This window comes from Pelophylax lessonae, assembly GCF_965119305.1.
Source record: "Pelophylax lessonae genome assembly, chromosome: 6".
NCBI classification, from domain to species: domain Eukaryota; kingdom Metazoa; phylum Chordata; class Amphibia; order Anura; family Ranidae; genus Pelophylax; species Pelophylax lessonae.
In genome coordinates, this window is record NC_138773.1 from 170,401,219 (window position 1) to 170,427,089 (window position 25,871).

A 25,871-nucleotide genomic window follows, 5' to 3' on the forward strand; every position below is an offset into this window, starting at 1 on the left:
TCTGTACCTTTAGCAGAGAAACCGCCCCAAAGCATCAGGTTTTTACCTCGGTGCTTGACTGTAGGGATGGTATCTTAGGGTCAAAGTCAGCGGTTTTCTTCCTCCAAACACAGTGAATCCAATTAATGCCAAAGAGCTCAATTTTGGTCGCATCTGACCACAGCACTTTCTCCCAATTCATCTCTGAATCGTTAGATGTTCATTGGCATGCCTGTACATGTGCCTTCTTGAGGAGGGGGACTCGCTGTGTTTAGAGGAAGAAAAATGCCGACTATGACCCTACAGGTCAGTACAGACTGACTTTGCTGCCGTGAGGAGCCAATGGATAAGGATCCTGGATGGATCTTTCAGCATGACAATGACCCAAAACATACTGCCAGGGCAACAAAGGAGTGGCTTAAGAAGAACATTAAAATCATGGAGTGGCCTAGCCAGTCTTCAGACCTTAATCCTAGAACTATAAAAAATTTATGGGAGGGAGCTGAAACTTCGAGTTGCCAAGCGACAGTCAAGAAACCTTAACCAATTAAGGACCGAGCCCATTTTTGACACATTTTCTTCACAAGTTAAAATCAGTATTTTTTTGCTAGAAAACTACTTAGAACCCCCAATTCATTATATATATTTTTTAGCAAAGACTCTGGGGAATAAAATGGCGGTCATTGCAATATTTTTTTGTCACGCGGTATTTGCACAGCGGTCTTTCAAATGCCATTTTTTTGTAAAAGTTACGAAAAATGACATTTCACTGCAAAAAAAAACTAAACAGTAAAATTAACCCATTTTTTTTTTGTATATTGTAAAAGATGATGTCACGCCAAGTAAATAGATACCAAACATGTTACGGTTTAAAATTGCGCACACCCGCAAGATGGCGGTGGGACGGGAGACCCGGGCAGAGCCGCAGGAGGCGGCTGGAGGAGGGGCGTCCCCTCCTGCTCGCTGGGGTAATGATCGAGCGGCTCCCGAGCCGCATCGTTTGTTATCGCTGGAAAGCCGACCGCCGGCTCTAAAAAACGGTACTGGGGTGATGCCTCTAGCTAGAGGAATCACCCCGGTACAACCACTCAGTCAGCCGACATAGGTCTACGTGGCTGGTCGTTAAGTGGTTAAGGATTTAGAGAAGATCTGCAGAAAAAGAAAAAAAAGTGGACCAAAATTTCTCCCGAGATGTGTGCAAACCTGGTCGCTAAAGCCCCGTACACACGTACCGATTGTCGGCCGTAAATATTCGTCCGACGACCGATCGGCCGATTGTAGGCTTGTTAGTATGATGCTTCCGACAGCGCATTTTCGGCCGAACAGAATCTGTCGTGCAGGCATTAAAATTTTTGTTGGCCAACACCAGAGCGGCTGATTGTTCGCCAGTCAGTACAGATTTCGGCCGACAGACAGCAGATTAGCAAGACTGGGCATGCTCAGAAAAGAAAAAAGACAAGGAAAGTTATCCATCACATGACATCACTTCTGCAGTCGGCTGTTAGCCGACAAAATTCGTGTGCAGTCTTTTGCAGTTTTCAACAGACATGACAGCCCTGGACAAAAGACGGCCGATCGTTCGGCCGACGATCAGTACGTGTGTACGAGGCTTAACTACAAGAAATGTCTTCTCTGTTCTTGCCAACAAGGGTTTCTCCGTCACGTACTAAGTCATGTTTTGCTTGGGGATCAAATACTTCTTTTACTCACTGAACCGAAACTCAATTTAGAACATGTGTTTTTATGGATTTTTGGTTGATATTCTGTCTCTATCCTTTAAAATACACCTATGAAAAAAAAAAAAAAAGTTATAGACCCTTCATTTCTTTGCAAGTGGGAAAACGTACAAAATCTGCAGAGGATCAAATACTGATTTTCCCCACTGCAGCATCCAATATTCTTAAAGCGGAGTTCCACCCCTTTAAAATGAACTTTTCCCTGTCCGCTTGCTCTAAATTACCTGAAAAACAATTGGATAATTCAATTTTTTTTTTTTGTTTCACTTACCTTGTTTTTAAATAAAATATACTTTCCTTCCTTCCTCTTCCTCCCTCTGCAGACATGGCCGCCGACGTCACTTCCTCCTTGCATTGACTCCTGGGAGACGAGCGTCATCGGTCCCAGGAGTCAATGCGCCTGGCCCTGCTCGTCACTTCCGGTGCAGGCGCTTCATTCCCTGCTGAACAGCTTCTGGGCATGCACCGGAAGTGACGAACAGAGCAGAGCAGAGCATTCTGGGACTCCGACGTCACTGAAGCGGGCACGACTTGCGTATGCGTTCGCTTCTGCACGTTAGAACGTAGGGACGGAGCGCTTTAATTTTTTTTTTTTAATATTATTTCTATTTTTACACTGTCCCTTTAAAAAAAATATTTTGATCACTTTTATTGCTGACAGAAGGAGTGTAAACATCCCTTGTGACAGTAAAGACAGTACTCTTTATGGAGGGATCGGGGGTCTAAAAGACCCCAAATCCCTCCTCCGCACCTAAAAGCATTCAAAAAACGCCAAGTTTGGCTGTTTTAAATGCTGTTTTTTTTTTTGTTTTTTTTTTTAAATCTAGCGCCTTTAAGGCTCCAGTACACGGAAGTGATGTCAATACATGGCTTCCGGGTTTTTACATCGGAGACCCGATCAAAGCCAAATCCAGCTTTGTTCAGGTCTTCGGCCAGCCAGCGGAAATGCCAGCTGGTCACTCAGGTCTCCCAGTGGGATGGGAGACTCTGGCAAGCTGCGGAATGGGCGGGAGGGACTTCCCCTCCCGCTCCATGTAATAACAACTGAGCGGCTGCTCAGCCGCATCGGTTGTTATTACAAGACCACTGGTAACAGAGCAGAGCAATGCCTCTAGCTGCAGGCATCACCTTGGTACAACCCCCCGAAGCCAAGGCCACATATTTGGGTCCTGTCAGTGTGAAGGGGTTAAACCTGCAGTGTAAATGAAAAAAGTTTTCTTAAGATGTGCAAGTCACTTTAGGTATTTTTGTTATTTTTCTAATATTTAGGCATACATTCAAGCAAACATTTCACTATACTTCCAGCTTTGAAACTGAACAGCTGAGGCTCTCCTATGCAGAAGCTGCACTGTTTCTCTGCCCCTCCCTCCCTCCCTTGCCAATTCACATAATGCTTTTTATAGTGAACATTTCATAGAATTCAAGGTGTTCAGTGAACGGGCAAAGGGAAAGAGTGGTTGGAGAAACAACACCGCAGCTTCCGTGTACAGGAGTCGCAGCTTTCATAGCTGAAAGAAAAAGGTAGTGGAATGAGTAAGTACTGGAGTGTGAAACGGATCTACTGATCGGCTGTGAGCTATGCGCAAGTCTTAAAGGCCCATTTAAAGTATGTTTAATAAAGGAATTGATTTTATTTTCGGATGTGCCGCTACCCTTTTCGTTCCTTGGTGCACTCAGTTGGCTGCGTGGGGCAAGCAGGCACCCAGGCTTTCCTTAGCAGCTCGGGATCTTACAAGCTGCCTTTTGAGCGGTGTGTACCCAGCACACTTTTCTCTCAACATTCATAGCATTTTTCGCTATACTTCTGGCCTGGCTATACTGATGGACCAACTCCAGCCTGTGACTGAGCAATGAAAGGAGATGCAGCACAATGATTAGCTCATCTGTCACTCTGCCCTCTCCTCCCATCAGTATGCTCCTGGTCAGCACATGAACAGATTTACTTGCACTGCTTCTTCCTTTCGCACTTCAGATCTCCTGTGCAGGGACTAAAAGAGCCCAATACCGTCAAATTCAAGTACCTAAACAGATTCTATTACAAAATACATGATAGATTACTGATCACAAAGCTGTATTAATGCGTTTTTTATATTTGCATCGAGTTTAGCTTTTAAAACATTTTTTTTTTCCATTTCCTTCTCTATCTAAAATAAAATAGATATTAAAGGATAAGTCCAGTCAAAACCTAAGGCTAAACCAGCTCTGTGTCACATTCTAAAGCTGGATACACACTATACAACTTTCGTTGATAGATTTCCATTAGATTAAAGCCCCGTACACACGCACCGATGGTCGGCCAACAATCGGTGCGTGTGTACGAGGCTTTACCTTCAACTATATAGTGCAAGGGCCTGCCTGATTTCATACAAACTGAAAGTGTTTAGGTTTGACCTCATATTATATGTTTATTTTGGCAAGTCTAAAGAAAAACAAATCTAAAAGAAAATTGTATAGTGGGTATCCAGCTTTAGACTATTCTATCTAACCCTATAAAGCAAAAATCACTGTACTTACCTATTCTGCAGCCAATTCGGTTCCACACTGAGCTGTCAGCAGCGACTTCAGCGGGGAGGCGGGTGCAGGAGAGGCACTCGACAACGGAAGCTCCATAGTAAGTCTATGAGTGACGGCACTTCCCAATCATTTCATAGCCGTTGTCGGTCCTCTCCTGCACACAGCTTTCGTTGCTGGAGACCAGATCGGGTGCAGAAAAGGGAAGTACAGTGGATTTTTCATTTTTGCTTTACAAGGTTACATAGAATAGTCTTAGAATGTGGCAAAGAGCAGGTTTAGCATTAGCTAGGTTTTGACTGGACTCATCCTTTAAGTCTTCAGATATACTTTAACTTAGCCATACTGTGAAAATGCAGATTTTACAGTAAAGATCTACTTTATTCAGTAAACATGGGCCTACTGCGTGACGGCCAAAAACGCTGATTGAAGGCTCATTCATATCAGCCCATATCTGTACCAAGGAAATGACTCAGTGCAGCAGCCCTCACTATAGTTTTAAATGACACTCCAAAAAACTGGACAAATATGGAAAGACCTTTAGAAAACTAATATCACAAATTAAAACAGAACACAAACCACAAAAATTCATATGTACAGTAGCTCACAAAAGCGAGTACACCCAACATATTTGAAAATATTTTATATTTTCATGTGACAACAATGAAGAAATGACACTTTGCTACAATGTAAAGTAGTGAGTGTACAGCTTGAGTAACGATCCAAATTTGCTGTTCCCCCCTCAATAACTCAACACGCAGCCATTAATGTCTAAACCATTGGCAACAAAAGTGAGAACACCCCTAAGTAAACATGTCCAAATTGGGCCCAAAGTGTAAATATTTTGTATGGCCCCATTATTTTCCATAACTGCCTTAACCCTCTTGGGCATGGAGTTCACCAGAGCTTCACAGGTTGCCACTGGAGTCCTCTTCCACTCCTCCATGATGACATCACAGAGCTGGTGGATGTTAGAGACCTTGCGCTTCTCCAACTTCTGTTTGAGGATGCCCCACAGATGCTCATGAGGGTTTAGGTCTGGAGACATGCTTGGCCAGTCCATCACCTTTACCCTCAGCTTCTTTAGCAAGGCAGTGGTCGTCTTGGAGGTGTGTTTAGGGTTGTTATGTTGGAATACTGCCCTGCAGCCCAGTCTCTGAAGGGAGGGATAATGCTCTGCTTTAGTATGTCACAGTACATGTTGGCATTCATGGTTCCCTCAAACTGTAGCTCCCTAGTGGCGGCAGCCCCAGACCAGGACACTTCCACTATGCTTGACTGTACAAGACACACTTGTCTTTGTACTCCTCACCTGGTTGCCGCCACACACGCTTGACATTAACTAAACCAAATAAGTTTATCTTGGTTTTATCAGACCACAGAACATGGTTCCAGTAATCCTTGTCCTTAGTCTGCTTGTCTTAAGCAAACTGTTTGCTGGCTTTCTTGTGCATCATCTTTAGAAGAGGCTTCCTTCTGGCACAACAGCCATGCAGACCAATTTGATGCAGTGTGCGGCGTATGGTCTGAGCACTGACAGGCTGGCCCCCCACCCCTTCAACCTCTGCAGCAATCATATGTCTATTTCCCAAAGGCAACCTCTGGATAGGACACTGAGCACATGCACTTAACTTCTTTGGTCGACCATGGCAAAGCTTCTTATAGCCTAGATCATATTTATGTAGAGCAACAACTCTTTTTCAGATCCTTAGCGAGTTCTTTGCCATGAGGTGCCATGTTAAACTTCCAGTGACCAGTATGAGTGAGAGCGATAACACCAAATTTAACACACCCGCTCCCCATTCCCACCTGGGACCTTGTAACACTAATGAGTCACATGATACCTGGGGAGGAAAAATGGCTAATTGGGCCCAATTTGGACAATTTCACTTAGGGATTTACTCACTTTTGTTACCAGTGGTTTAGACATTAATGGCTGTGTGTTGAGTTATTTTGAGGGGACAGAAAATTTACACTGTGATACAAGCTGTACATTCACTACTTTACATTGTAGCAAAGTGTAATTTCTTCAGTGTTGTCACATGAAAAGATATAATAAAATATTTACAAAAATGTGAGGGGTGTACTCACTTTTGTGAGATACTGTATATACATATAAAGGGACTAGTACCATAAAAACGTATGTGCAAGGTCTTGAAAATTAATGAATCAGTGTCCAAAAAAATAAATAAATAGAATCAGTGTCTGATACTTTTAATCATGAATCTTCACGTAACGTGAGGCTGATTCCACCTGGGGCTGACCTGGCATTTTTTTTTTGGTGTGGTTCAACGGTTGCCTGTGATTACGATGGAGCTTTTTCTTGTCCTCACTATCTGAGATATATTATAATGGTCTGAGGTCCGTGGAGTGAGAGGTCCCTTAGAAGAGACTGGCGGTGACATCTTTGGGGTAGAAGAATCAATCGATGAGTTTTATGCCATTATTGATTTTATTCTGGTGAGTTTTAGCATTGACTGGAGGATAAATCATTCACAAGTGGTGGGGATTCACTGACACCATATTGGATAATACTATGAATAGTTTGCACAAGGCACCCCGATATCAATTGTGCACTATTGCAGTGGTTCTCAATTCCGGTCCTCGGGACCCACTAACAGGCCAGATTTTAAGTATTACCTTGGGGGATGCAGACTAGAATACTGCAATCACTGAGCAGCAAATGAGATCACCTGTGATGTAATTTAGTTATCTTGCAAACCTGGGCTGTTGGTGGGTCCCGAGGACCGGAGTTGAGAACCACTGCACTATTGTATATGAACATTTGGTGCACGGAAGTGTACATCAGGTAAGGATTCATGATGAATACATATTGGACACAATGTTGTTGATTTACTGAAACTGGAGAGTGCAAAATCTAGTGTAGCTGTGTATATAAACTAATCCGCTTCTTTCTTTTTTTTGTCAAAGCTTAATTGAACAATCTGAAGTTAGAATCTGATTGGCTACCCTGCACAGTCAATCCAGATTTTGCGCTCCCCAGTTTTAGTAAATTAATCCTTGCAATTCATTAATTTTCAGAACTTTGCACACACGGATTTTATGCACTAGTTATATAATATATTAATTTTTGTGGTTTTTACTCCATTTTATTTTGTGATAAAAGGTCCAAAATATAAACCAGCACTTTGTTGACGATCGCGCTGCATCTCCATATTTGTCCACTTTAGCACACAGGCTGATGTCCTTTGTGAACAGGCAGTCAGGGGTCTGGTGTTAAAATGCAAGGCATAGTTTATCTTATTTTAAGTTTATTAAAGAACACAAATTACATTTTAAGTCTATGTAAGCTGTGGTTCGGTGCCCAGCAGTGACATGAGGTGGGGTCCAGGGCATAGCACTAAATGCAGGAGGTCTTCATTTTTATACAGTATACTGACCCGCCTCATTAGTGATGTGGTACAAACAGGGAACATGGAAAACATTTATTTTCTACGTGCTCTAGCTGAAAGCCTTTGCTGATCTGTGCAGAATGATGATGTGAATGAGCCCCTGGGTCCAAATATTTGTCTGTTTTGGTACAGAAACTATGGCAGCAGCGCCAAGCAAGTGACTACCTGTAGTCAGTGGGGCAGCCACTCAGTACAGGACCCAGAAGATCGTGGCTCTCTTATCACTGTAGTAGCACCAACTACTACAGTGATTGTCAGCTTCCCCAGCAAGGTATCAGGTAGGATATATACATACAAACTTACATTGTGCCAAGATTAAAGTAAATATTTAAGAACAATGATTCCGGAGCTTTAAAGCCCAACTGTAGTCACCAGCTCTCTGCTCAGGGAGCTCTGAGAACTGAACGATCAACGGTGTTTGATCGCTCAGTTTCTCAGTCTTAGAGCCAGCAGGTGACTGATGCTGTATCCACCTAGGCAAGTAGGATTAAAAAAAAAAAAACATTCCCAAACTTCTTTTAATGCATTCCCTGCATTAAGCTAAAAACGTACCCCTCTCCACTGATTGATCTTTTCACTTCCTGGTCTTACGGGAGACTCAAGCAGCAGCGGGAGCCATAGTGCCCACTGCTGTCAGTCAAATCCTGTGAGGAAGGAGCATAGCCAAGCTAGTGTCTACAGACTCACAAAGCCTGGCTCAGGAGCACACCTGCACAAGAACCCCCATAGCACACATCTTGCTATGGGGGCACATGTGGAAAGATGCAGACAGCACCAGTAGGGGACTGCTAAAAAAAAAAAAAAAGGGAGGAGGTAAATGACCGCTCTGTGCAACATTGTAAAAAGCAGGTAAGTATAAACCTATTTTTTTTTTGGTTAAAAGAAATATAGATTTACAATCACTTTAAAGCTGAACTAAACCCAAGACATTTGCAGGCTTGACAGTTCAGTTGAGAGCAAAAGCAACTGACAGTTACTCACTGCTTGCCTTGAAGTGGAACGAAATGTTTAAAATAAAACAATTGTGAAAAGACAGGCCTTTTATTGCAAACGAGACATGAAGTGATTCCTTTGCAATAAAATACATGTACCTGCCTATTCGCAGCCCTATCATGAATGTAGATTGTGCTGTGCTTCTGCTGCTCCATTTACGTTTCCAGCACAATGACAGTGTGCAGGGATAAATGGCTCCTGTGTGCCGTCATCCTGTACCAGCCAATGAGGACGAGCACCTGGACGAAACCAAGAGAGGGATCTCATGGGTGTCATATCATCGGAGAACAGGGGAATATTTCTGTCTTCAGTTCCCCTTTAAAATGTAAATTTTGATTTGGGATACAATTAGATCAACAAGTTTAGTTCCACTTTATAAGTGAAGTGCGAGTTTTGAGAAAAAAATAAAAAAATTCTCACATAGGTGGATGCAGCATTGACATCGATGCTTTATCTGTCCCCTTCTACCTCTACAATGAAAACTGAGCGATCAAAGACCGCTAATGGCTCAGTTCTCAGTAAGCTGGTGACTTTCACTCACTGGCTCTCTGTTCTGACCCTTCAGCGCTCACTGGAGCACTGGGCGGAGTTAGCTGGCTCAGGCTCTCAGTTGCGTCAGCTTAGTGACATTAAAGTAGTTCTGAAGACTGAGGGTCCATTCACACTAGCGCGACTTGTCAGGCGACTTGGTCGCCTGACAAGTCGCGGTCTTTCGCTCGCCATTGAGTAGTACAGGACCCATTCTAATAGGAGCGACACAAGTTGCTCCGACTTAGAAAAAGGGTCCTGTACTACTTTGGGGCGACCTGCAGGCGACTTGCATTGACTTCAATTATATGAAGTCCCTGCAAGTCGCGCCGAGGTCACCCCAGCAAGTCGTGTCGCGCCAGTCTGAATGGGTGCTGAAGGTTTTTTTACTTTGATACATTTTACGCAAACAAAAAAAAAAATATATATATATCAGTGTGCAGCTCCCCCCCCCCCACCCCCTATAATACTTAAGACTAGTAAACACAGGCTGAATGTTGGGCGACATTCAGCCCGTGTGTACTGCAGTGGGTCCAACAGGGGCATGACCGAAAAAAGTCTGTCAATCAGCTCCCTCAGCCAATGAGCACAGACTGCAGATTTCTGCCAGGGGAAGCCCCCATCCTGTCAGAATAATAAAACAGCAGGGGAGATCGCTGTACTAACATTGCATAGTTCGTACAGCAGATCAGAGTGGTCAGTTTTTTGTTCCTTCAGCCCTACTGGGTTTTACAAAAAAAGAAAACTAGTAGGGTGTACCAGGCAGCTTCTCTCCCAGCCCCCCCTCCCCATTGGCTAAGACAAAGCAGCAGGAGCCACTGTCACTCAAATCCAGTGAGGAGGGAGCATGGGCTGAGTCCATTCTGTGTGTCAATGGACACACTGAGCATGGCTCGGGAGTGAGCATGCACGAGTGCCCCCATAGCAAGCCGTTATGCTATGGGGACAAATCAGTAGGGGGTGTGGACCAGCTGAGTGACATCAACTGAACACAGGTCACAAAACTGCAGAAACTCCTGTGAAGTAGAGCTTTGGTTCTACTTCTTTAACCTCTTCTTGAGGGCGGAATGCATATATGTAGCCCCCCTATGTACACACATTACTGTGCTGAGTGCACGCTCCCAGCACAGTAACTGGTGGGTAGCTCCTGATGCATACTTGGGAGTGGGAGCTTTCCAATCATGTGACGGCTGTGACTGCCAATCACATGATTGGAATGCCCGCCTCCCAGCATTTAGAACCTCTTAAAGTAGACCTCCAGGTCCCTTTCGAAGAAAATTAAGTCAGCAGCTACAAATATTGTAGCTGCTGACTTTAATATTAGGACACTTACCCCTGCCCATGAATCCAGCGGTGTCTTCACCCAAGCCGATTTTGCAACTGGCTCCTGGATGCTGCCGCCGCCTAGGGTGAAGGAGGCTGGCAGTGAAGCGTTGTTGGGGGGGGGGGGGCAAATGGAGCTCCACTTTAAAGAGCCAGAAGATGGCAGCGGGAAGGGGTTAAAGTGGAGTTCTGCCCGGAGAAAAAAAAATGAAAAGTCAGCAGCTACACATACTGTAGCTGCTGACTTTTAAAATTAGGACACTTTCCTGTCCTAGAATCTAGTGATGCTGGCACCACAGCCAATTTTTTTTATCAGCTGTTGGGTGCTGCCACCGCCATTGTTGGGAAGGGAACCCGGCAATGAAGCCCTGCAGCTTCACGGCTGGCTCCCCGCCACGCAGCCTTGCTGCTTCACGGCTGGCTCCCTGCTGTGCATTCTGAATGGTGGCGGCGTACGAAGGAGGAGGGGACTGGGCTTGTGAGTTTCTAAGATGCGGCTGAGTCCACAGGAAGTAGGGATGGGTACCTGTCAAAAACAGGTAACTGCTCCCCTCCCCCCCCAAAAGGTGCCAAATATGGAAGCGGAGGAGGGAGCAAACAGATAAGTGGAAGTTCCACGTTTGGGTGGAACTCCGCCTTAACTGCTTCCCAAAACAGTTAGTATTCAAGGTATGCTGTAATGAATAACGGTCACAACTGATGGTGCGCTCAGCCAAAGCCATCAATTGACTGGTGCCATAACGGATCACATGAGCAGCACCATAGAGGCTAAGAGCGCAGCGTCTCTGGCTGTGAAGGATAGGACGGTTTAGGTCCACTTTAGCCTGCGCTGCTGGACTCTGGGCCCCCGCAGATAGTAATGGGATCAGTTAGGAACTTGGATCAGGGGACTCAGGTGAGTACAAGTGACCTCACCAAGTAAGGAAGAATAAACACCAGGAAAGATGGTGAGACAAAAATAGACGGGGAGTTGGGCTTTATTAATTTCAAGTGACACATGGCAGGAGTGGGATCTGCAGCACGTTGTCACTGTGGTAGTGACTGATGTCCCCATATAAAGATATCCCTGTATGAAGCTGATCCCATAAAGCCCCCCCAGGCAGCCCCTTCCTGCGGTGTGGTAGGAGAGTGACACAGAGTAGCCGGCCGGGAATGGGATAGGATAAGAAGGAAGCAGCCGGTAGGCCAGGAGGATCACACCGCCTGACGTCCAGCCCAGGACGGAGGATAGGAGCCCACCTCTATGATCTTCTCCTTCTTCTTCTGCTCCGTCTTCTTCGCAGCCTGCGGCGCCGGAGGCTTTTTTGGTGGCATTGCGATAGAAGCGCTGTTCCCCCTCCACCACCACCGCACACGAGGCCTTGCTTTACGGCTACAGCAGCAGTGATGTCACCATTCATAGACCGCGCGAGAGTGCCCGGCTACTGCAGGTGTGAAGCCGGACTACGTTTCCCAGAATGCCACTCGGCTGAGGCGAGGAGTTGGTACGTGGAGGGAAAGAAACTGTGACAGGATAGTGGAATGAGAGGGACAGGCTTGGAGCAGCTTTAGGCGGCATCTCAACGTGAACAGTTCCTTTTATTCACCCCATTGGCGCTTGTGCTGGGACCTGTAATGAAATTGGATGCTGGATTTTTTTTTTTTTTTTACAAACACAAAACAAATGATGGCACAATTGTATGCACCATTTTCTTTTTTCGATTGACAGAACATTTTCTTTTCAACTCATCTATAGTCAGCTTAACCACTTAAGCCCCAGAAGATTTTACCCCCTTCCTGACCAGGGCCTATTTTGCGATTCGGCACTGCATGACTTTAACGGACAATTACGCGGTCGTGCGATGCTGTACCTAAACTAATTCGGCGTCCTTTTTTTCCCACAAACAGAGATTTCTTTTGGTGGTATTTGATCACCTGTGCGATTTTTTGATCATGCGCTATAAACAAAAAAGAGCGTCAATTTTGCAAAAATAATATTTTTCATATTTTTTTATATGAAATTCACAAAAAAAATTGAAAAATCAAAATTTTTTAACATTTTAGGCCATTTTTTTTTTTTTACCATATGTTTGGTAAAAAATAATCGCAAAAAGCATATTTTAATTGGTTTGCGCAAAAATTATTGCGTTTACTAACAAAGGGAAAGATTTTTGTCATTTTTGTTGTTTTTTTTAACGCGTAATGGCGGCGATCTGCGATTTTTTTTTTTTGCGGGACTGACATTTTTGACACTTTTGGGGTTACCAGTGACATTACTACAGTAATCAGTGCTATACATATGCACTGTTACTGTAAAAATGACACTGGCAGTGAAGGAGTTAACTGTATTGGAGAGGGAGGGGTTAAGTGTGTCCTAGGGGCGTGATTCTAACTGTGATTGGCTGTGGCTTGATGTGTAAGAACAGTGATCAAAGGTCCTACATAGTAGAACCGTTTGATCACGATTCTTACACAGGGAGAACTGACAGGCAGCTTTGTTTACACTAGCCGCCTGCCTTTCTCCCGCTGTCACGGACGATCGCGAGTGCCCGGCAGACATCGGATCCACCGGGCACTCTCGCGGGGGGAGGGGGTCCGTGACCGAGCAGGAGCGTGCATCCGGCGGCGCGCGCTCGCTCCCAAAACCCTTACAGGCTAGCGACGTAGGGCTGACTGCCGACGTAAATAGTCGTGCGGCAGGCGGCAAGTGGTTAAAGCAGAGCTCCACCACTGGCGTAGCTAGGTGGCACCCGCCAGAGGGGTGACACCAGGGTGCACTGATTTGGGCCGCTCTGATGCCCCTGAAAAGCCCGCGGCTCCATCCACCTGCTTCTCTCCTCCTGCAATGATTGCTCCGTCCTCTGCGGGTGACAGCCGGTGTTCTATCAGAATACCGCTACCTATCAGATTCTGCAACCAGAAGTGACGTTCAGACAAGAACAACTTACTGCGCATGGGTCATGCGTTCCAACATGGCCGCTATGCATTCCAATAGGTTACCTAATGTGACAGAACACAAAGAAGCGGCGGACATCTTCTTACACTCACGCAAGTCTTGAATTTTACATTTATTTTAGCAGTAAAGCCCCCGGGGCAATGCAGTGCACTGGGGCCCTGCCTACACAATCACCCACGAGAATAAAAATGCAAATTATTGATAAGGCGATATTTATTGGTACAGCAGTGCCAGGCTAATGACAGCTTCCAAGTTTGGCGCCTGAAAACATGCACATGGACGGGAGTCAGACTAAACTGTCCTGTGTGTGCCTGTTCCTGTGGAGGCGGACAGGCATTCCTGCAGTTGTGGGCTACCCCCCCATGGCCCAAGTGGCCTGACAGCAGCGCAGGGCCGACAGGCGCTTGCCACCTGCTAAGTTCGGCGGTGGGATGCCCACGGGAATCGAGACTAATGCTTGGCTGGGGCAGGGTCACTGGACATGTTGGGCCCCCGGGCAACTTCGGTGAGATGGCCCTGAGTAAACTCACCTTTTATACTGAAACAGACTATTTCCCCGCAACTGGGTGAAATAGTCTAATTCACTATATAATCAGTTTGTCGCTGAGCAGTGCGGGGTGTACCAAGATGGCCGTCGCCACCTTCTACCTGCAGGTTTCTCGCTATATTTACGAGATTACAATAATAATAGAAATGTAATACTGTTATTCAGTATATAAGGTAAGTTTACTGCTATAATAAATGTAAAATTCAAGACTTGCGTGGGTTTAAGAAGATGTCCGCAGCTGCTTCCTGTTCTGTCACATTAAGAAACCTATTGGAACACATAGCAGCCATGTTGGAATGCATGGTGCATGCGTAGTAAGTTGTTCTCGTCCGAACATCACTTCCGGTTGCAGAATCTGATAGGGAGCGGTATTCTGATAGAACGCCGGCTCAGAAGCTAATTTCTGTTATAAAATTTTGCAAATAAATAATCTTTCTTTACACATTTAGGTCAAAATATATTCTGCTACATTTCTTTGGCAAAAATAATCCAAATCAGAGTATCCTATTTAGTTTCTGCGAAAGTTATAGAGTCTACAAACTGGTGCATAATGTATATATTTTAAAATTGATAAGTCCTGATGTGCTGACTGCCTATCTCATTTCTTGAGGCCCTAAATAGCCAGAATGTGACAGACACCCCCAGATGACCCCTTTTTGAAAAGTAAAGTTTGGAACGTAATAATTAGTAGCATGGCAAGTTTTTTGAAGTTGTAATTTTTTGTCACAATATTTTGGAAAATGAAGAAATAAAAAAAATATAGTTTTTTTTCCCACAAAGTTGGCATTTTAACAAGGTATTTTTCTCACACAGCATGGGCATACTTAGAATTACATCCCAAAACACATTCTGTTGTGTCTCCAAAGTATGGAGATACCACACGACTCTATGGGACTTTCACAGCCTAGATGCACAGTGCTGCCTAAAATCCAAGGAGCACCTCTAGGCTTTCAAGGAGCATAAATTATAAAAATGTATTTTTTGCACAAAGTTGTCAGTTAATAAGATATTTCATACACATCGTGGGCATACGTAGAATTACATCCCAAAACATATTCTGTTACTCCTCCCAAGTATGGTGACACCACGTGTGTGAGACTTTTTCACAGCCTAGCCTTATAGAGGAGCCCAAAATCCAAGGAGCACCTTTATGCCTTCTAGGGATATACTGTAGGTAACGCATCAAATTTCTTAACTACCTATCACATTTTTGTAGGCCCTGGAGCACCAAGACAGTAAAAACACCCACCAAATGACCACATTTTGGAGAGTAAACACCCCAAGGTATTTATTAAGAGGTATGGTAAATCTTTTGAAGACTATTTTTTTGCCACGTTTTTGGAAAATGAGGAAAGAAAATTAAAATGAATTATTTTACACAAGGTTGTCAATTTATTAGAAAAAATATATTTTTCACATGTAGCATGGGTATACTTAGAATTACACCCAAAACACATTCTGATACCACATATGTGAGACATTTTCACTGTCTGGACTGATTATGTACTGGACATTCTATCTTGTGTATAACACAAATCAGCCAATTGTGTCAACATCAGTTGTACTGTAATGGTCACCTTTGTGCGAGTGGTCAGGGAATACAGCTTAATGTAGCATCACCTGTAGCAGTCCCAGTTCCTATAAGTCAAGCAAGCCTAGCCTACTCGTACATGGCTGCCCCCAGGAAAGCCATGTCCACTGGCCTGGTGTCTTGCAGGAATGTGGTCAACAAACAGGCAAAGAATTGTTCCAGGCAGCAGGAAGTACTGTGCTCAATAAACAGGTCAGGGTTAGTACAGGTTGCAGGCAGAGGCAACACTGCAATGGTGTGGTGGTGATCAGGAACACTTCAACTGGTGTGGCATGATCAGGGACACTGTAACTGGTATGGTGATAAACATAGACAATATGACTGGTGTGGCAGTAAATAGGGACAATATGACTGGTGTGGGGGTATTCCCAGGCATAGTAACTGGTGTGGCGGCGATCAGGGACACGGTAACCGGTCTGTCAATGATCATTGACACAGTAGCTGGTGTGGCGGTGATAAGGGACACAGTACCTGTTGTGGAGGTGATCAGGGACACTAACTGGTGTGGCAGTGATTAGGGCCATTATGTCTGGTGTGGCAGTGATCAGGGACAATATGACTGGCGTGGTAGTGATTAGGGACAAAATGCCTGGTATGGTGGTGATTAGGGACAATATGACTGGTGTGGCTGTGATCAGGGTCACTGACTGGTGCAGCGGTGATAAGGGGCACTGTGAGTGGGTGGCAGTGATTACAGACACTGAGTGAACAGCGGTGATTAGGGACACTGACTGGTGCGGCAGTGATTAGGGATACTGACTGACAGCACTAGTCTGGTGATATTGTACTGCTGTGCCATTGGTCATAGCTAGATACTTTGATCTATAATCAGCTGTGTCCGTTGGACACAGAGGGTTACAAATCGCGCTGCTGTGTGCCCTAGGCACGATTCTGGGAGGGGATACGGGTACATCCTCCTGGGACTAGAGAGCACCCACCCTAATTAACATAGAACTAATGGCAAAAAAAAAATTTTTTCCTCATTCATTCACTTTGGATAGATGGTTGACCTCTGTGAGGTTTTTTGCCATCTCTGTCCTGTTAGAGAAATAGCCCTTCACTTCCTGTTCTATAGGTAGGATGTTTTCTCACCCCCTTCTCAAGGTTTTAGTTTTTCAACCTTTAGAGATAGCTGCTGACATATAATATGTGACATTATTCTATTTTCTGGTTTCTAACATCTCACATATCCTTTCATATCTATAAATTAGAATGTAATAAACTTTGTTAGAACACAGAGTTTGTGTCCTGTGAATCTGTTCATGCATACGTGTGTTTAATTTTTATTTGTGTCTCAACCAGAAAAAAGCCAGGGAAGACAGCCAGGAGTGGATGGAAGGAAGAAGGAATCACGCCCTGACTGAGACCATCAGGAGCGCAGGCACTATATGCCAGTTAGCTAGGCTGCCCTTTTAGAGGGGGTCCAGGATCCTTCACAAAATAAACTGTAGCTGCTGACTTTTAATATTAGGACACTTACCTGTCCAGGAATCGAGCCGTGTCTTCACCCCAGCTGATTTTTCCATTGGCTCTCATGTGCTGCCGCCGCCATAGCTTATAAGGCTTCACAGCCGTTACCCTACTTCACAAGTGCACTGCGCTTTGTGACAGGCCCAGCTGCGGGGGAAGGAGGAGGAGGCCCGAACTTCCAGGTGATCTCGTCGCAGTGAAATCACCCAGAAGTGGGAATGGGTACCTGTCAAAACCTGGTGCCAAATGTGGCACCGAAGGGGGGGAAGGAGCCAGATAAGCGGAGCTTCCCATTTGGGTGGTGTAACGGAACTGCAACCCACACTGTGCTCGTGGGCTTCCATCAGTATACTGCTTCCTCCTGGTCATGAACATAGATATAAAAAAATTTCAGCCGCCCCCATACAAAGCTAGCCGACAACTTAGCTTGTACTGGAATCATCTCTTTTATTGAACAGTTTCACACACAATTTATACATACATGAGCACATACCCCTCCTGATTAAATTACCACACAGGTTAGGGGTTGCCTGATTACATTATCATATGCAGATGAAATTGTATACAGAAACAGAATTAACCTGAACTAATTATCTAGCCATCTGGACAGAACAATATGTGAGTTCATTAACATTTAACAATGGAACAGACTGGATTAAATGAATACATGTCTCACCTCAATACACAAATAGGGAGATTTTGGATTTTGGATCTGAGAATTAGAGAGGTGGATAGTCAAATTGTGACATCCACATTCTTTAAGGAGACTGACAGGAACGGATTCATCAACACTACCAGCTGTCATCATGCGGCATGGTTGAGATCCGTTCCTGTCAGTCAATTCCTCAGATTGAAACGGAATTGTTCGAATAGGACAGATTTCCTTCAAGAAGCCTCTTCCCTCAAGATCAAGTTTCTTGAGAAGGGTTATAAGGAGGAGGAGCTTGAGAAAGCTTTGGTCCGGGCCGACCAAAGAAACAGGGATGAGCTGTTGCAACCTAGGACACGTGAAATTAATAACACCTTTCAACATGCGTTTTTTGCTTCGTACACTTTGCAACATTTTTCTGTTAAAAAAATGATACGCAAACACTGGCACGTGTTGCGGAATGATGGCCTGTTGGGCCCTCTTCTCCCTGATACACCTTCATTGGTATTCAGAGGTGTTCCCCCTCTTAGATTACAGGTGGCCCCCCAACATAGTAGATCCTCCTAAAACAGTTTCCTTTTTTCAAAATAGAGGAGGATTTTTTCCTTGCAAAAAATGTGCTATCTGCTAAATTACCCCTTTACTGTTATGGCTTTCGGTGGTTGGAACGCTTGATAGCGTACTTCCTGGTTCTGGAACGCAGTGATGAGCTTCGCCTGCTCCGTAGTACATAAATAGAGTGTCTGTGCCGCTACGCCACACCCCTGACGTCAATGTGTGACGAAACGCGTAGGAGGAGCCTGCGTTACTGTCAGGGACTCAGACGCCGCTGTGCAGCCTACGATCCATCTAGGCGAGTGCGCATGTGCGTGCGTCATGACGCACATTGTACCAACCCAGCCTCCTCTTAAGGATCGCTCACCCTCTCATCCAGTGCTGGATTATTGTCAGCTTCCTGTTTCCTGTTGTGACCTCCGCTTGCTCCATGGACTTGTCTCTGCCTGATAACCTGTGTACCGACCCCGGCTTGCTCCACGGACCTTCTTCTGCCTGATAAACCTGTGTACCGACCCCGGCTTGCTCCACGGATCTGCTTCTGCCTGATAACTTGTGTACTGACCCCGGCTTGCTGTTACTTGGACTGACCACATGTGTATGACCCCCGGCCTGGCATTTACCACTGCACTGCTTGCTTTCACTGGAGCTTCTCAAAAGGGACCCGGATATCCCTTTCAGCCATCCCCCTGCACCACCGCAAGCATCCAGTGCTACTTGGGTCGCGTCACCTCCTGTCTCACTTAAAGGGGTGATTCGCACCGAGCTGCAAGGGAAGCCCTCTCAGCACTTCGGCCTCCATCCAGTGATCTGACAGTATAATCCAGCCATGTCAGAGGCCGACAGAGGCGCTTCCCAGCTCAAGGCACTGTGTCAGCAAGTTTCCAGTCTGACCCAAGCAGTTCAAAGACTGCAGGATGGCTACTTCCAGCTGGAGGGTCGAGTATTAAATCTCGCAGGCTCACCACCTCCTGCTGACCCAAATCAACCTCCTGCCAGCTCGATGCCTGTCTCCTCTCCGCAAGGACCAGTTATGGCTACCGCACCTGAACCCAGGGTCCCCACTCCTGAACGCTTTCGTGGGGAGCGAAGAGAATTTAGGTCTTTTAAAAACGCATGTCTTCTGTACTTGGCACTTCAACCTAGAACCTTCTCTTCCGAGACGGTCAAAGTGGGGTTTAAAATCTCTCTGCTGGCTGAAGAGCCCCAGACCTGGGCTCATAACCTCCTGGAGCAAAAGAGTCCAGCCCTGAATTCCGTGACCTCTTTCTTTGAGGCCATGGCCCAACTATATGAGGATCCGCAAGGTACAGTCACGGTCGAATCCGCTCTGCACGTCTTATAGCAGAATAAACGTCCTGTGGAGGATTACACCGTGGACGTTCGCCGATGGGCCGCGGACACGGACTGGAATGAGGCAGCCCTTAAGTACCAGTGTGGGACCGTGTAGTCTGAAGCCCTTAAGGACGAACTGGCTCGGGTAAAGGCCCCTGCATCTTTGGAAGACCTGATCTCACTAGCGATTCAGCTGGACAGGCGCTTGCGGGAGAGACGCTTGGAGCGTCTTCAAGGGGCTCGACCCACCTGGGTACTGCCCAAGGTTCCATTTGCCTCCCGCCACCATGGGACCTGAGGGGGAGCCTATGCAAATAGGGCTGATCCGTTCCTCTTTGACCCCTGAAGAGAGGCAACGTCGACGCCAGGCCAATCTCTGCCTTTACTGTGGGGAATCCGGCCACTTCTTGCGCAGCTGCCCAGTAAGGCCCAGTAAGTGCTACACCCGACCTCTGCTGAGTTGTCAAATTGTCAAACCGTCTCCTGCTCATCTTGTTCTCCCTGTCTCCCTACAGGTAGCAATCATTGACTCTGGGGCAAGTAGCTGCTTCTTGGACCACTCACTAGCCAAGAGATTGGGTGTCCCTCTGCAAGCCAAGAAGCAACAACTCCATATCCTGTTAGCGGATGGCACCCTGCCGAGTTCTGGACCAGTCAGTGAAGAGACATACCCCATCTTCACCACAACGGACTCCCATCACCAAGAGTTCCTTTGCTTTGATGTCCTGTCCTCACCTATGTTTCCTATCATCTTAGGACTTCCTTGGCTTCAGGCCCATAATCCGCAAATTGATTGGGTTAATAAAAAGTTCGCCTTTACCTCCCTTCAGGATTCAATATCCCTGCTGCCTGCCTGGCCGTCGGTCCAGTATTGGATCTTCCCGAGAACGTCCCCACAGTCTATGGGGAATTCACAGACGTTTTCGACAAGAAAAAGGCTGAAGCTCTTCCTCCGCACAGACCCTACTACTATCCTATCGAGCTTCTTCCAGGTGCAGAGATTCCATTCGGGAGGATATTCCCTCTGTCAGAAAAAGAATTGGAGACCCTCCGAGTCTATGTTAATGAAAACCTGGAAAAAGTTTTTATTCGCCCCTCTTCTTCACCAGCAGGAGCCGGCATATTCTTTGTGGAAAAGAAGGACGGTACCCTAAGACCCTGTGTGGACTACCGGGAACTTAATAAGGTCACTATTAAAAATCGGTACCCTCTACCCCTTATTCCAGAACTGTTCCAACGCTTCCGCTCAGCTCGAATCTTCACAAAATTGGATCTTCGCGGAGCTTACAACCTGGTCCAGATCCAGAAGGGGGATGAATGGAAAACGGCCTTTAGAACTCGTTTTGGCCATTTCGAGTACTTGGTCATGCCCTTCGGGCTATGTAATGCTCCGGCCACCTTCCAACATCTGGTCAACGATATCTTCCGGGAATTTCTGGATAACTTTCTCATCGTCTACCTGGACGATATACTCATCTTTTCTCCCAACCTTGAGCTCCACCGGGTCCATGTTAAGAGAGTACTGTCTACCCTAAGGGAACATGGTCTTTATGTAAAGGCAGAAAAGTGTGAGTTCGAAAAGAGCTCCATCCAATTCCTGGGGCTTATTATTTCCACCAACAGCATTTCCATGGACCCACAAAAGGTGAAGTCCATCCTGGAATGGCCAGCTCCCACCGTTAAGAAGGGGGTCCAACGATTCGTGGGGTTTGCCAACTTCTATAGAAGATTTATAAAAGGATTCTCCACAATTATTTCACCTATTACCCAGCTGACTCGTCAACAGGTCCATTTCCATTGGTCACAAGAGGCTCAAATGGCTTTCGACAAGTTAAAAACCTTGTTTATCTCGGCACCTATTCTTCAGCATCCTGACCCAGCCATGCCCTATGTGCTTGAAGTAGATGCATCAGAAATAGCCACTGGAGCAATTTTGTCTCAACGTATAGGCCCAAAGGCCCTTCTTCACCCCGTTGCCTTTTTCTCCGGGAAAATTACTCCTCCTGAGAGGAACTATGATGTGGGGGACCGGGAACTTCTGACCATAAAATGTGCTTTGGAGGAATGGCGATTGCTACTGGAAGGGGCTGCTCATCCCATCATGATTTACACAGACCACAAAAACCTGGAATATCTCAGGACAGCTAAACGCCTGAGACCCCGTCAGGCCCGATGGGCCTTGTTCTTTTCTCTATTTAACTTTCACCTAACCTACAGACCAGGATCAAAGAATGGGAAGGCAGACGCCCTTTCCCGGATGTTTCCAGACATTCCAAATATGACTGAGCCTAACACCATTCTTTCGGCTCAAAATGTTTTACTTATCCAGACCGATTTACGGTCAGCAATCCATCAAGCTACCGTTCAATGTATAGAGCCGGTGTCTCTTCCTTAAGATGACAAGAAGGATTCTTATGGTACCGTTAAAAGATCTTTGTCCCAGCACAAGCTAGATTACGGGTCTTGGAAACCTTACACGACCACAAGCTGGCCGGCCATTTCGGGGTCAAGAAGACGTGTGAGCTCATTCAGCGTCTCTTCTGGTGGCCAAATCTGGTCCGGGACTGTACCAACTATGTAAGTTCTTGTGTCATGTGCCAGCGGAATAAGGGAGCTAAAACTAAATCCTGGGGTCTACTAAGACCACTGCCAATCCCTGAACAACCATGGAAGGGAATCTCTATGGACTTCATAGTGGAACTGCCACCCTCGGAAGGGTTTACCACCGTTCTGGTGGTCGTAGACTGTCTCTCTAAGATGGCTCACTTTCTGCCCATGATGGGCACACCCTCTGCAGTTGACACAGCCAATGCCTTTTTAAAAGAAGTGGTCAGGCTACATGGACTCCCGGACAGCATAGTCTCAGATAGAGGTGTTCAGTTCACTTCCAAGTTCTGGAGAGAACTCTGTAAGTCTCTGTCTATTGAGATTTGCCTATCGTCTGCCTATCATCCGCAGAGTAATGGGCAAACCGAACGAACCAATCAGACCCTTGAACAGTATCTGCGTTGCTTCTGTACCTGCTCTCAAGATAACTGGGTCCCGTTTCTTCCCTGCGCGGAGTTTGCATATAACAACTCTTTGCACTCTGCAACTAACCAGACTCAGTTTTGGGCAAACTACGGGTTCCATCCCTCCTTTTTGCCCAACATCTTACCTGAGTCATCAGTTCCTGCAGTACAGGACCGGATAACTACCATTAAAACCAATTATCAACTGCTAAAGGATAACATCGCAAAAGCTCAACAGGAGTACAAAAGATTCCACGATCTCGGGAAAAGGGAAAAACCTGCATTTAAGATTGGGGATGAAGTCTGGCTCTCCTCAATCAACTTAAAGATCTCGTGCCCTTCTAAGAAATTAGGACCATGGTTTATCGGACCCTTCAAGATCAGGAGGATCATCAACCCTGTGGCCTTTGAACTGGCCCTACCAGGCTCCTACAAGATTCATCCTGTGTTCCATGCTTCTCTGCTGAAGCCTGCAGTGCCTAGTCCCTTCCCAGGGAGGGAAGAGCCGCCTCCACCCCCAATCACGGTGGAGGGGGAATCGGAATTCGAGGTCGAGTCCATCCTGGATTGTCGGAAGAAGGGTAATTCTACACAATACCTAATCAAATGGAAAGGTTACCCTCCTGAGGACAATTCGTGGGAACCTGTAAGTAACATTCACGCCCCTAAACTCATAAAAGAATTCCATGACAAATTCCCTGAAAAACAAGTCCAGTTGGGCATCCGGAGGCTGCCCTTTGGGGGGGGGGGTACTGTCAGGGACTCAGACGCCGTTGTGCAGCCTACGATCCATCAACTTCAGAAGTGATGTCATGTGATGGTTGACTTTCCCTGTATTTTTTCTTCTCTGAGCATGCCCAGTCTTGCTCATCTGATTTTTGTCTGCCGAAATCTGTACTGACTGAGGAACAATCGGCCGTTCTGTTGTTGGCCAACAAAAATTTTATAGCATGCACACCAGATTTTTTTCGGCCGAAAAGTCGCAGTTGGTTGTCGGAAGCATCATACTAACAAGCCTACAATCGGCCGATCGGACGAGGGCTTTATTGTCTGTATCATTTTCATTAAAAACGAATTGGGTTGTGACAGGATAGACTCCAACAGTTTGCTCTGGGGCAGAAAGGATGCGTGCCTTCTCTAATGCTTTTTTGCTGCTTCATCTTGTTTCCACTATTTGGAAATGATTTCCTTCCTTGGAAGTTTGGACCCTATGGGGGATATTTACTAAAACTGATGCACACAGAAACTGATGTAGCTGTGCATAGTAACCAATCAGCTTATTACTTCAGCTTATTCAATTAAGCTTTGAAAATAAAAACTAGAAGCTGAATATGCACAGTTGCACCAGATTCTGTGTGTTGCAATTTTAGTAAATCTGGCCGAAGTTCAGAGAAATCTAAGTTTGCATGGGGTTTGGGGCTGTAACCAAAAAAATTTGATGTCCTTTTTTCCCACAAATAGAGCTTTCTTTTGGTGGTATTTGATCATCTCTGCGGTTTTGAATTTTTGCACTATAAACAAAAAAGACAATTGTGAAAAAAAAAAAAAATAAATTTACTTTCTGCTATAAAACATATCCAATAAAAAAATGTTTAAAATCAAATTTCTTCATAAATGTAGGCCAATATGTGTTCTGCTTCATATTTTTGGTAGAAAAATCCCTATAAGCGTATATATTGATTGGTTTGTGCAAACGTTATAGTGTCTACAAACCATGGGATAGATATAGAGACTTTTTTATTTTTTAAAATATTTTTTACTAGTAATGGCGGCGAGCAGCGATTTTTAGCGGGACTGCAGCATTGCGGCGGACCAATCTGACACTAAGTAAAACTTTTTGGGGACCAGTGACACAAATACAGTGATCAGTGCTTAAAAAAATGCACTGTCACTGTGTAAATGAGACTGGCAGGGAAGGAGTTAACATCACGGGTAATTAAAGGGTTAAACTTGTTCCCTATGAGTGCTTTCTAACTGTGGGGGATGTGCTTTGACTAAAGGAAAACAGGGATCCATGTCTCTGCTTAGCAGAAACACAAGATCTCCATTTTCCTCTCTGGTAGAATGATGGTCTGCCTTTTTTACATAGGCAGACCACCGTTCTGCTTCTCTCCGAACAATCGCTGGGACCCGTTGATTGGTTCCCGCTGTGTCCAATCAGAGCCGAAGAAGAAAATCACGTACAGGTACTGCATATGCCGCAGTATATGTACGTTGGGCCGTCCTTAAGTGTTTAAAGCAATGTGATGTAGACATCACAAAGGTAGAGAAGATGTAGAGGGGATGAGGCGTTTGTCAGAAATTAAAAAAAAAAAAAAATCGCTCTCAATCTAACCAAAGAAAAGATGAATCAGCAGGGGCATAGTGGAAGAGGAGGGAGGAACTGCAAATCCATTTACACAACTGGAGAACAAATGTTTACTGATGATTGAACACCCCAGTTGAAGGAAAAGTTGTTCACAGCAAGACCTAAAGCATGCAATGTGCCTATTAACCAGTTCTGGAGCGGAAGGATTTGCCCCCTTAATGACCAGGCCATTTTTTGCAATTCGGCACTGCGTTACATTAATGGAAAATTACACGGTCGTGCGACACTGTACCCAAATAAAATTGATGTCCTTTTTTTCCCACAAATAGAGCTTTCTTTTGGTGGTATTTGATCACCTGCTATTTTTATTTTTTTTTGTGCTATAAACAAAAAAAGAGCAACAATTCTGATAAAAAAAAACATTATTTTTCACATTCTGCTATATAACATTCCCAAAAATTAAAAATCTAATTATTTCATCCTTTTAGGCTAATTTCTATTCTGCTACATATTTTTGGTAAAAAAAAAAATCGCAATAAGCATATTTTGATTGGTTTGCACAAAAGTTATCACATCTACAAACTAGGGGAAAGATTTATGTCATTTTTATTTTTACTAGTAATGGCGGGACTGCGACATTGCAGTGGACAGATCGGACCCCTAACTGACATTATTTACACTTTTGGGGGGTCCAGTGACATTACTACAGTAATCAGTGCTAAAAATATTCACTGTTACTGAAATAATGACACTGGCAGGGAAGGGGTTAACCTAGTGGGTGCTCAAGGGGTTAAATGTGAGCCTAGGGGAGTGTTTACTAACTGTGGGGGGAGGGGCTTGTGAAATGACCACAGAAACCTCTGATCCTATATAGAAGGATCACAGGCGCTCTGTGATCATTGAATCACAGTTTTAACACATTCCATTGGTAAAAACCTCTTTTTTATTACCATACCCTGTTATCCCTTTTGTATTAAAAAGCTTTAT

At 45.2% G+C, this 25,871-nt stretch overlaps 1 protein-coding gene across 1 annotated transcript in view; it reads right to left on the reverse strand.

The window, feature by feature from the left end:
* ZC3H15 (zinc finger CCCH-type containing 15) overlaps positions 1 to 11,892 on the reverse strand; it is a 58,008-nt gene extending 46,116 nt beyond the window's left edge. The window contains exon 1 of the mRNA XM_082262488.1: positions 11,723 to 11,892. Coding sequence (XP_082118614.1) covers positions 11,723 to 11,797 — 75 coding nt within the window. The 5' untranslated portion in view covers positions 11,798 to 11,892. The remainder of the gene's footprint in view (positions 1 to 11,722) is intronic.
* Positions 11,893 to 25,871: the final 13,979 nt, after the last annotated feature.